General features: G+C 42.8%; 1 protein-coding gene across 3 annotated transcripts in view; it reads right to left on the bottom strand.

Annotated features, from left to right (window-relative positions):
- Nucleotides 1-1,309: 1,309 nt before the first annotated feature.
- limk1a (LIM domain kinase 1a) overlaps nt 1,310-13,021 on the bottom strand; it is a 73,410-nt gene continuing 61,698 nt past the window's right edge. For all 3 annotated transcript variants that reach the window (XM_081369719.1, XM_081369720.1, XM_081369721.1), the window contains 10 exons: nt 12,709-12,896; nt 12,403-12,589; nt 11,243-11,329; nt 10,640-10,771; nt 10,336-10,395; nt 9,491-9,556; nt 8,411-8,579; nt 6,730-6,785; nt 6,269-6,426; nt 1,310-5,466 (listed from right to left, as the gene is read on the bottom strand). In XM_081369719.1, the coding sequence (XP_081225845.1) occupies nt 5,304-5,466; nt 6,269-6,426; nt 6,730-6,785; nt 8,411-8,579; nt 9,491-9,556; nt 10,336-10,395; nt 10,640-10,771; nt 11,243-11,329; nt 12,403-12,589; nt 12,709-12,896 (1,266 nt within the window). In that variant the 3' untranslated portion in view covers nt 1,310-5,303. The remainder of the gene's footprint in view (nt 5,467-6,268; nt 6,427-6,729; nt 6,786-8,410; nt 8,580-9,490; nt 9,557-10,335; nt 10,396-10,639; nt 10,772-11,242; nt 11,330-12,402; nt 12,590-12,708; nt 12,897-13,021) is intronic.

Raw genomic sequence — 13,021 nt, 5'->3', positions numbered from 1 at the left:
TATCATCCTCCTCCTGTGATACCAGGTGTTGTTTACGTCTGTGACAAATATAATAATAAAAAACTAGCTATAATTTAGCCTTTCATGGCCATTTTCCTAATAAGCAGGCTGTTTTTTGCAAATGTAAGACCCTGTTTATAACTGATATTAAAGTCCCCCTGTAGTCAATAATTGTATCCCTTAAAACTCATCTTTAATCACCAAAATTACATATTTAAGCATTTCTGCCTTGAAAGAAAAATGATTGCTTTAAAATAGCTTGAATATAACACCAATTGCCTCATTTAGTATGCGTGGTTCTATGAATATGCAAATGAGCCCCGCCTCCACTCACTCACTCAGCTCAGAGATCCACTGGTTGACGATCACACGTTGATCTGATTGGTTACAAGGTAGTTTGTGACGTCAGAAACACCAGCGATTTCGAAGCGTGTTTTTGAGACTGTCTTTGGTTCACTGCAGTTTTAAGGAGAAAATACTCCTGATGCTGTCGACTTATGAATTTACACATGGTTTGTCTTAACACCACATAGACATAAACAACATTAAAAGCTGGATTTTTTTACCACAGGGGGACTTTAAGATTTTTCTTTTGTCCACTTTCGACCACTTCTGTCCTGATTTCTTTAGGGTCTACGAGCGGGTAAATGTAGTTTTTCATATATTTCGATCTAATGGATAAAATAAGCTCGCACAATTTACATATGAATGCACCCAGAGATGACGGAAAAACAGCAGCCTTCGTTTCTGCTCTGACAGCAGTGTGTGTTAGAAATCAGGAATCGTGAGAGAACATTGCTTTTTTCGTCTTCAAACCAAACTTGGGTCTTCAGCCTAAGTTTAAATCCCGTCTGGCTAGCGCGCTTCCCATAATGTTCCCGCGTTAGATCAGTAGGCGGTCTTTTGTGGCTGTTCAAACACATTCGACCACATGAGGGTTACTCTACTAAAGCAATCCGGTCCAATGCCTTTTTGACTACCTCTGGAAGTGGTCAACAAGCTCAAATGTTTACACCTGTATTTAGCATCATCCTGTGATCAGATTGACAAAAACACATCTTAATACCAGGTGTAAAAATGGCCTAAATGTAAATAACTTTTGTTTTCTGTCAGGCCCTGCACACGACTGAATGACATGTTGAAATGTCCCTGTATTCATCTGTCCTTTGAGTCATCATGTTCAGTCATACACTGAATACCTAATTGTGAACACAAAAGCATTGTGTGAAAGCGGTTACGGCTGGCATGTCAGGAATGGAGCGCGACACACCTGAACGCAGCAGCAATGATGAGTCGAGAGACGTAACTTCAGGAGCTCAGTTTATTCTGTCTCCTTCAACCTTCACGGCCAGTGCGTTTAAAGTGCAGAGTCATTTTCACAGCTTCATACAAACATTACATGACAAAGAAAACATGGAAAATATAAATATATCTGGAAAACAAAAGGAGACCTCATTGAAACAGACAAGCGATGACATTAACTCATCCGGCTCAAAACACAACACGAGTCGTTGGCAAGGCTAGCGTAAAACAAAGGCACAGCGATGTCGAGAGGTAAAGCATGGTCTCTGCAGCGTCGGGTCGCGTCCGCCAGAAGCTGGAGTACCGTCCAACTCTTTCTCAGTGATGCCGAGACTCATGCTGTACGTCACCTGAGCTGGACTTCTAGAAGCACTACAAGCTAGACTACATGATTTAAGTGCTCGTTCTGTCATGAAGAAGTGGTCCTGCTACAGGACTGCAGTCGGACGCCTGAGCAGCACCAACACCATCTCACGCAGCATTTGGTGCTTACAGGAACAATGGACTCATTATCAATTCTGTATAATGGCTTACACAGCAATATGGCTTTTTATTAGTGGCAATATTGATAGTATTGATATCAGATCATCAGGGCTTAAAGTCAACATGAAATCCAAATTGACCCTATTTATTGACCCTATCTTAATATAGACCTCGTTTCTTCTCTTTAATTGCATGTCAATGGAGGAGAGGCGTCAGTACGCTGCTTTTATGAGGAAATAGCTGATCATTTAATGAATCGACAGGCAATCTACAACATGTTTTCTTTTAAACACTATTTTTTGGATTGATCTATTTTTAGAATGAAAAAATGCTGTTCTGTGAGAATTTATAGTCAATTTAGCGAAAGGTACGATTCAGATTACGGCACTTCTCTTTTATTTCTCTGGTATCCGCAAACAGTGATGGACCAGCCGTGTTTCCATTACCCTTCACATTGCTCAAATTGAAATTGCAAAGTGAAAATACAGCCAATGGAAACACGTCAATCTCACAAAAATTCCCACATATCGCAAAAAAGTTTTAATGCTCGCATGAGGAGGTTTTTCAGGGAAATCGAAAAAGGAATATTTTGCAAAACTGCAATGGAAACGGTGTTTCGCATCTACAGGTCACCTGACGTACGTAACAGTCGATCATTCTTTAAAGAAGACGCAGTGTGTTTGGACAGAAGACGAGGCAGAGTTCTTCATTAAACTCATAAAAGACTAAAGTATTAGGTGAATACTGGATAGTAAACCACAAAGAAATGCCACAATTGATCAAGAGCTTGAAGCAGAAACTCCTCATCTGTGCCGCTCTCAGTAGAAGTGTCTGTCCTTGCCATTAAAGCTTGAATACACGCCTGCATATCTTCATTAAAAATAATGTCTAGTGCGGCGGCCGAGATATACGTAAACCTTCCAACATCCGTCGCCATGATTTTTTGAAATAGGAAAAAATTACGTTTCAGTCGCATAACATTGATTAATGGAAACGCCGTGATTTCACACTAGTTTTTTAGCGACATTCTGAAAATATCGCAAACGTTTTGCGCAAATCTATAAAGGAAACGCGGCCACTGTCACACATCTGAAAGAAATTCACAGATGTCAAGGCTGTAATGTGATTGGTTATCAAGGTTCACGTGGTCCAAGTTGGCCGTTACGCTTTCTCTAATTGTACAGCCTAATCTCTCCCAATAACAAGACCTGAAATCGCCTCCTATACCTTTAAACACTATATGTAGTGGACGTTATCGAGTTCGAGATCAATCTTTCATCACTACTGGAGCTGCTAGTTTGCTCAGTTTCAAATGATTATTAAACAGCACAAACTGTGCAAAAGCGTCAGCCCTCCCAGAGAGTCTGAATTCACTCACTCTTCAACTGGACTATATTAGTGGAGTAATCCAGAGAACAGTGAATGAGGGTATAGGGGGCGATGTCCCGAAGACCACGATTAGCTGGTTCAGGAGTGTTTAACTGGGGCGAGAGCTAAACTGATCTATTTGGACAATGTCAAAATCGTACCGATAGTGAATGCAGTCGTCCAGTTCTGGTTAAAGCCAAGTGTGACAGTATGGACAGCAGATGCTGCTTCATGTTGACTTCAGCGGCAGCCCGTGATTGAGAAACAGGGGTCACAGGTCACATGTTTTCTGAGTGTTACAAATGTGCTGCTCAGGAGACGCGGCATCAGGGGCCAGACGACACAAAAGGCTCCATCAGTGACGTGCATTCATACAATCACCAACCAAACAACCCAAAGAAACCCAAAGGCTCGAGCGGCAGACGCTGTCTTCCATAGTGCAAATGAAATCATCAAAACAGTTTATAAAAGAGAAAATAGTGGTTCAATTCAAAAAGAGAGAAGAAGAGGCTGTGTTTTTTGTCTTTTTTTCAGTCTGTACACGTGCTTTCCTGGCGATCCTCCGTTGTGTTTTTATAATAACATTTGTTCATCGTGATGAGAATAGCTGGACTGGTAGCGGAGGACATCGAGAGAAGCGTTTCTAGAAGATATTTACACCAGTGTTGTAAACTCAAAGACACAGGCGCTCGCCGAGCTGGACCCCGAAACCCACCGTCCCGCGTGAGGGTCTAAGATCAGGCTCTGGGAATAAACTAGACTAATAGTGGCGAGCGCTTCATCCGACCATAAAGCGCAGGAAATCTGTCTCAGCATCTTTCACCCCAAAATCAAGAAGGAAATCCATTTAGCAAAAGATCCCTGTGAAGATTTTTCAGATTTTATATTGAAATCCACATAAATTACATTCATTTCATCACGTACTAACATGATGTTCATTTACTTTACAATTTAACTCTTTCCCCTCCATTGGTTTTCCATGTTTCACTGTTATACTGTAGGGGGCGCTATTACACATCTTCTGAAAGAGCGCTGAATCTCAGGATCAAAACACAGGCAAAGAAGAAGCAGGAACAAGCGATAGCAAATGTAAGCAGATGCATATGTAAAATAACGCGATCATCAACAATAAACAGCATATAAATCAACGAAATGTCGACCCAGGACGAGCTCTAGGACTGTGAAGCTTTGAGGGTGTTGATGGACTCGATCTACTCCATCTGTGTTTGATCATCGTTCTGAATCTGATCCAGATGTAGTCTTTGGCAAAAACACGGTTTTCTCAGTTTTTTGCTCAATTTTGCGTTTTTATGAAACTTATCAACATTCAAATGTTGATAAAAATGAATGCATGAAGCTAGAATAAAACGTGTTTTTTGTTTAAAAGCAGAGGGTCTGTTCTTTCTTTTGATATATTGCATGTTCAGATATGCATACAACAAAATATTCTGGGGGAAATTTTGTGAAAATGATCAAAAACGCTGGCGGGGAAAGAGTTAAATAAGAACTTTTTTTAGGGGGGGATTTTGGGGTAAAAGAGGACAGTAAATGAGTTGATCTGACCCAGTGTATCATGTTTCTTACGTGTTTGTGACACGGAAAGTTGATTATTTTCCTGGTGCTCAGGTGAAAAGTACGCCAGTGCGGAATAAGTATATAAAATAATGTCAAACATTTACAATATGTACTATAACTGTATTTACACTGCGGAAACATGAGGAATATTAGTGAAGCTTGACGTGTGACACGAGGACAGGACGCTGACGAGGAAGATGTGCAGGGGTCCGTTCAGGTCTCATTACCAGCACACGGCCGGTCCCTGAAGAACAAAGACCTCGGATACTTGCATCATCTGGAGGAGACGTGAACGCACCACCAGAACCGTGTGAAGAACATCACAATAAGCCACAACAGACATGCATTATGACTGATGAAGCTGTGCTTGTGAGGTGACGTTTTCAAGCCGGAATCATCAGTCCAGACCGAAGCCTTTCAGCCAGTGGCGGGACGTTATGTTGAGGGTGTCATCTGATGCTCGTGTCTCCAGAAACATGGTGCCTTCAGGCCCGCAGGCCACGACCGCAGACGTCCAGTGAGGGAGCGTCCTCCAGTAGATCTGCTCAGCGTGAGGATCGGCCCTCTCCACCGCGTCACTCGGGCTGCTCCGGGTGTGTGTGCAGCCCGTTCTTCCCGCTCGAGTGTTTCTGCCGGAAGTCTTGATGAATGAGCTCGAGCTCGGACACCAGATGCAGGCCCATCTCCAGATGCATCTTCAGGTTCTCCAGCCACGACTCCAGCTTCACAAACGCAGGCCTGCGGGAGAAGCACAGCCATTATAACAGGCCCACATTCAGTGGACTTGATGGACTTCCAGTTCAAATAAACAGTGTGTCACATCTATAATATCATTACAGTGATATTCAGGGTTTGAAATTAACTTTTTCACTCACACTAATAAATTTTTAAGTTACTGGCCATTCAGAACTTCTACTAGCCAAAAAAAAAAAAAAAAAAAGAAATGAACCAGATTAACTACGTCATAGCTTGTATATATATATTATAAACTGTGGATTTCATACATTAATTTTTTATTCAAATTAAATCCTGTCATCCAGCATCTCCTCTTTCATCCTCATCAGCAGAAATGTGTTTTAGGTGGACAGATCAACACAGTACAAAGAACATAAAATAAAATAAAAAGGACGTTGGAAAATAATGTCTTTTCTGGTCACCAAATGCTTTTTAATATTCACAATTGGTTCAATGCAAGTGAACAAGCGCACCGTTATTTGTAGTAGTGACGAGTGTGTTCGAGTAAGCCAGATATGCGCTGTATTTAATACATCATGATGACTCATGACTTGAGTATTTGCACTAACTCTGTGCAGATTTGACTTACACACGATCTTCCCCAGCTAAGGGAGTAAACATAAGTAACACGCCAGATTGGCTCGTGATTTGACAGCGTTACCCGCCACTGCTGATTGGGTGTTAATTTCAAACCCTGGTAATATTGTTCCCCTTTGCTTTCATTCATTTACTATGCAGCTATCATGGATGTTACTAATATTTATGTTCTGTGCAAACGTGAGGCGTATGATAAGCATGTCCTAACCGTTTCTCTGCGTCCAGATCGCAGCAGAGCGCCGCCACGGGGAAGAAAGAGGCCGGACAGTCCGACGGGCAGTAATCGTCCAGAAAGCCTTTCACGTTCAGCCCGAAATCCATGGCCCGGGGCAGGTAGTCGGGATCGGCGTTGACTCGCCCTATAATCTGAGGCAGAGCAGAGAGTTTGATGTAGGACAGAGGAAGTGAGGTCAGGTTTCCTCTCAGTTTTAATCATTACACGTTAAGCGGCAGGCTTCCCTAAACCCACACCACACACCCCACCACTGCTTCCTCTGGCCGTGCTTCAGTAATGACGGGCTGCTGCCCTGCTTTAAACTGGTGCTGCTGTATGTGGTAACAGTGTTTCCCATTAAAAGAGAAATCCCTGGAAGTTGATGTGGAGGAAGCAGTTATTTTGAACTTTAACAGCCTGTGATTATTCCCTCAGATCAGTCCTGAAACACTCACCTCGCACAGCATGATGCCGAAGGAGAAGATGTCCACCTTCTCATCATAGCTCTTTCCTGAGACAGACAAACAGCAAAACATCAGTCTCACACGTCTCCCATAAAACCCAGTGAAAACACGACTTCAGCCCGTTACTCGCACTCTATTCAACAATCTGATGTGGCATTTTAACATCGATCGTGTCTGCAAGTTGAGGTTATCAAATTAAATTGTTAAATTAATGTTTTTGTAGATATTTTCTACCTGGAAAATGTTTGATTGTTTTCTTTTTTTAATATCAACTATGATGTGTGCACTCACATTTATTCAAGGTGTAAGAAAAGAATTGAATTACTTTTTATATTTCAGACACATTAAAGAAAAAAACAAACAGGAACTGTCCAACCTGTTTCCCAGGAGACCGCTATTTTAACATCCAAAATCCTTAACGATTTGACTTACAAAATAATGTTATCTACTAACATGTACTACTTGTTCAAATAAAGTATAAACCAAAATGATTTATAAAATGATAAACCTAATATTCCAGCCTTTCAAACATGTTTTATCAGCTCGATGAATAATCCTAGATACCTTTTGTATCCGAATTGTTTAAGTTTCTAGAATGCACTTTAGTTTATTTTCCATTAACTGGGTAAAATTTACAACAGCGCTTAAAAACGTGGTCCGAGTTTCACAAACAAAAACCACAGACAGACTGAATGAAAATGTAAATCCACTCTCTGTCAGTAGGTGGCGCTTGTGGAACAACAGAAATAGTTAAGAAATAGCGGTTTCCCTTAGCCTGGGAAAACCCAGACAACTTCCGGCAAATTTAGATTTGCTCTGCAAGTAGTCTGGCAAAGAGCCCATTCAAGCCCATTTCTAATCCATCGAAATCGCAGCACCAATCAGAAACGTTGGGGCGGGCTTTACACGATGACGATCGCTCTGATTGGTTTTAGGTCTATCCAATTGCGCCCAGAGGCATTTGAGCGACGTCCGTTGGTGACGCCCCTTTGGAAATGAGTTATTAATGAAGCTTTGCCAGACCATAACTCAGTTACTACTGAGAATGGTCTGGTTTTAACCAGGCTAGGTTTCCCTGTAATAAACACTACGCATCACACGGAGGAAAGATGAAGAGAAAATGCCATCAAAACTCTTCAAGGCAGTCAGTTCCCTTCAGAGAAACATTCAGAGAATTCATTCAGACTTTAATTCAGAGAACTCCCTCGGTTGTAAAGGTTGTAAAGCCTCTCTCAATTCTCTCCGCTATTTTTTCAAACAAAAACGAAACCAACGTTTCATGCCGTGTCTGCGTGAGACTGTTGCTTACATTGCTTAATACTGGACAGTATTTACTGTGAGTTTTTTCAAATCCTGGCAATCAAATACGGTGTTAATGATGATTAAAATATTTAACTGTACTCGCTGAAAATTGCATCGTGGTTTATCGTCAAACTGGTAACCGTTTCATCTCTAAACCTCAAACCAGAGTGAGCTTGTCCGCCAAGACCAAATACATGCTAAAACTATTTTGAAATCTTCTTTTCTCTGAAATATGATTCCTACTTAATACCACACAACCTTTTTGTAAGATCATCATGATTTACACAGAATAATAAATTATTAAAGAAGAAAATTCGGTTCAATCAAAACGTGAACAGTGTAAACCGTGAAGAAAGAAGTGGACTCTCACCGTGAATCATCTCCGGAGCCATCCAGTACGGGTTTCCCACCACAGTGTATCTCTTTCTCCTGTCGGCTTTCTTGACGCCCGGGATCTGTCCGGAAACCAGTTTGTCCTGGATCTTGTCCTCCACCATGAGCCGGGACAGTCCGAAGTCCGCCACAACAACACTGTTATTCTGTCAGAGCAGGGAACTACTTACAAATCTGCCATTGTACATGAACAAAGACTAATCCTAATCCGCTAAAGCTGTGCTGATCTACACAGGCAAAACACAGTTCTTCAGCTACATTTGTATTGTCAAACAGTCATGCTTTATTCATGATTTGCTTCGAGAGAAGCTGTAGTCACTGTGTTTTGCCTTTGACACTTATGCGATTCGTCCAAGACCAAATTCTCATTTTATAACCACTGACATCACTCTTTAAATGGGCATTTTCTTAAACCAGAGCATATGAACTGGAGTGATCTATGCTCTGTCAAATGCTCTGCCTGTCTTTAGTGTTTCGCTTCTGAAACCTTAAAGTCCCCCTGTGGTGAAACTCAAGCTTTTAATGTTGTTTATGTGTCTATGTGGTGTTTTTAATGTGCTTTAAGACAAACCATGTGTAAATTCATCAGGAGTATTTCCTCCTTAAAACTGCAGTGAACCAAAGACAGTCTCAAACACACGCTTTGAAATCGCTGGTGTTTCTGACGTCACAAACTACCTTGTAACCAATCAGATCAACGTGTGATCGTCAACCAGTGGATCTCTGAGCTGAGTGAGTGAGTGGAGGCGGGGCTCATTTGCATATTCATAGAACTGCGTATACTAAATGAGGCAAGGGTGTAGAGTTACATTCAAGCTATTTTAAAACATGAAGAATGTTTTTTAAGGAAAAAAAACGCTTAAATATGTCATTTTGGTGATCAAAGATGAGTTTTAAGGGATAAAATGACTGACTACAGGGGGACTTTAAAGCTCTGAATCTGATCCTGCATTATACAAGGCAAAAGCAATCAAAAGCAATGCAATATAGACAGCCTATTCTCTTCATTCTCAACATGCAAACAAAAACATGTAGAAAAGCCTGTGATGTCACTCACCTCTCTGACCAGACAGTTGTGTGAGTTGAGATCTCGATGGATGATGTTCATGGAGTGCAGGTAGGCCTGGGTCAGGGAAGGAGATGTTAAAATGCTGCCCTCTACAGTCATTCGCAGGACTGAACACAGTCTAACACCAGATCTGAACAGGTTTAAAGGACTGGCCCCCTACACTTGCTGACTTTGTCAATGGTCACAGATTAAAACTGGGCATCACACACTAGAAGACTTACACAGAAACATGAGGCTTGTTTCTCTGAGACAGTGTGTGTTCTGGAATCAAAACATATCTGATACCATCATCATCGTCTGACTAGACGGAATCAAAGTCTGAAGTCTGTGTCGTTCACACACTGATTTTCTGTTGACAGCTCAAAATCTGCTGACAACAAATCGAGGCAAAAACTAAACAAAATATCATTTTTGAAAAGTTATACTTCAGGTTCTGTGACTTTTCACCATTTATACTACTATCATTATTATTATTGTCAGGTTTTCCTTTCCATCATTTCATTTTTCAGAATGATTGTATTTAATCCATGGCTGTTTTTTTCTTCTTCAGTGTTTTCTGGATTTTTCATTTTTCTGTAGTTATTATAATAATATACTGTGTATTATAAACTAAAACATGAATATGTGATACTTTATACATACTTTTTGGAGTCCGAACAATATTACTTTAGTTTGTTTTCCTAATCAGACTTATGTTTGAATGCACTTTTCTTTAACAAAGCTAACAGTTTCACCACTTCTTCAACTTTTTCACATTTCAAGCTCATAAATATAAACGTAAAATACTGTGGACGTCTGTGACAGAAGAGGGCGGTAATGAGCGTCTCACTCACCATCCCAGAGGCGATGTCCTTGGCAAAACTCACTCTCTGATTCCATGGATAGTTACTGTCCTGCACACAGAAGACACACTCACTGTGAGAATGAGCTGATATTCATGCAGTTTCACTGTCTGACAGCAGGCGGCGCTCACGAGCAGCAGAAATACAGCGTTACCCCTGTGAACCTCTATACAACACACCTTAAGGTAAACACTGTCATAATTCATCAGCAGTAGATCAGAAGCAATCGCTTGGCATTTATGTGCAGTACTAGTGACTGACACACACACACACACACACACACACACACACACACCATGTTCTTGATGATGTCTCTCAGTGTTCCTCCTTTGATGTACTCCGCGATGAAGTTGAGCCGTTTGTCTTTGTAAAGGACGCCGATAAACTTCAGCACGTTGGGATGGTCCAAACACCTCATCACCTTCACCTGAACACACACACACACGACGCACATGACGCGTCAGCAATGTTCACAAACGTGCTTACAATCAATAAACTCATTCAAATCACACACAACTGAAGTAACTTTCAGAGGCTCCTGATCTTTCCTGTCACATGTGCAATAGCGTAATCCTTCATGAAATGTTCATTAAGGTTTTTACTGAACCGAGGAGTGTTGGCTGTGTGTGTGTGTGTGCGCTGTTTCTCTCCTCAGATGAACCGGCGTGAACACCAGCTGCACTGAGACCACGAGCGCTTCCTTCGTCTTAAGCAAAGTCATTGAAACAGAGAATTATGGGAGCTAATCATAAACAAATCGCAGACGAACGAGTGCTGGCTGACGTCACAGAGTCTTTCAGCTGGTCGAGCTGCAGTGTTTTAAGACTCGTTCTCCTCGTTTAACCCCTGAGCCTGCTGGGTAAATGTTCAGCACTCACACTCCATCTGTCCTGCTCACCTCTTTGAGGAAGGTCATCTGTGTTTCCTCATCGAAGCGGATGAGCTCCTTCATCACCATCACCTCGCCCGTCTCTCTGTGAGTCACCTGACGGGTGTGAGAACACAAATGAGCTGAGTGATGCACAGAGGACTGCCACAACAGCTGTTTATGAGCAGTGTTATTCAGCTGAGCTCTCAGAAACTCTCAGGACACCAGTGCTTCAATGCTTTAACATCAGACTTAACCAGCGCATCTGGTGAACCCTACGCTAGGGGGAAAACATGTCCTCACAGAGATGTAAGCAATATACAAAATCCTTGTTGGGACATTTTTTGGTCCCCATGAGGAAAACAGCTCATAAATCATATCAAGTGATGTTTTTTTATAATGTAAAAACACAGGAAGTTGTGTGTGATGGGCAGGTTTAGGGGTAGAGTTAGTGTGAGGACAGAGAATATACAGTTTGGATAGTATAAAACCATTATGTCAATGGAGAGTCCCCATAAAACATGAAAACACCACATGTGTGTGTGACAGAGAGAGAGTGTGTGTGTGTGTGTGTGTGTGTGTGTGTGTGTGTGTGTGTGTGTGTGTGTGTGTGTGTGTGTGTGTGTGTGTGTGTGTGTGCGTGAGTGAGTGAGTGAGTGTGTGTGAGTGTGTGAGTGAGTGTGTGTAAGTGTTTGTTCTGACCTTGATGGCCTGCCCGAAGCAGCCCTTCCCCAGAACCTCTCCATGGATGAGGTCGGAGGCTCTGAATATGCGGTGTGTGTATGCGTGTGTGTGTGTGTGTGTGTGTGTGTGTGTGTGTGTGTGTGTGTGTGTGTGTGTGTGAGAGTGTGTGTCCTGACCTTGATGGCCTGCCCGAAGCAGCCCTTCCCCAGAACCTCTCCATGGATGAGGTCGGAGGCTCTGAATATGCGGTGTGTGTATGCGTGTGTGTGTGTGTGTGTGTGTGTGTGTGTGAGTGTGTGTGTGTGTGTGTGTGTGTGTGTGTGTGTGAGAGTGTGTGTCCTGACCTTGATGGCCTGCCCGAAGCAGCCCTTCCCCAGAACCTCTCCATGGATGAGGTCGGAGGCTCTGAATATGCGGTGTGTGTATGCGTGTGTGTGTGTGTGTGTGTGTGAGTGTGTGTGTGTGTGTGTGTGTGTGTGTGTGTGTGTGAGAGTGTGTGTCCTGACCTTGATGGCCTGCCCGAAGCAGCCCTTCCCCAGAACCTCTCCATGGATGAGGTCGGAGGCTCTGAATATGCGGTGTGTGCGGTTGGTCACGACGCGCAGCGACTCGGAGCGGCCGATGTCCTTCTTCAGGGACAGTGGAGACGGCGTGCTGCTGGAGCTCGGAGACTTGTCGGAACTGTAGCTGCGCCTGCACAGAACACACACCAGCCCCGGTGAGATCACACCACCAACTCCTGTCATATAACATCACAACAGCTGATGGAGCACACGTGTGTGTGTGTGTGTGTGTGTGTGTGGTGTACTGACGTGATGATGCGCGAGCGCAGGTTGTTGATGTCCTGGCTGGGCGGCCGTGTGATGGGCATGATGGGACTGGGACCCTCAGACAGGGGTGTGGGGCCGTCCACCCGGTCCTCTGAGGAGCCGTGGTCATGAGGGTCGTGCTCAATGGTCAACTGCAGCAGACGACTGGTCTCCTGGATCAGCAGATCAATCTGACACACACACACACAATACAGTCATAAAGGACTTACAAATCATTCATGGTTCAAATATTGTAGTCTGTACATTGTTACTGTAATAATAGACTGTATGCAAATGGTGAGTTCTTCATTCACTG

The sequence above is a fragment of the Scardinius erythrophthalmus genome (genome assembly GCF_964197995.2).
Source record: "Scardinius erythrophthalmus genome assembly, chromosome: 7".
In the NCBI taxonomy this organism is placed as follows: Eukaryota; Metazoa; Chordata; class Actinopteri; order Cypriniformes; family Leuciscidae; genus Scardinius; species Scardinius erythrophthalmus.
The sequence above is the reverse complement of the archived record's forward strand: the minus strand, read 5'-3'. Positions and strand labels throughout refer to the sequence as shown.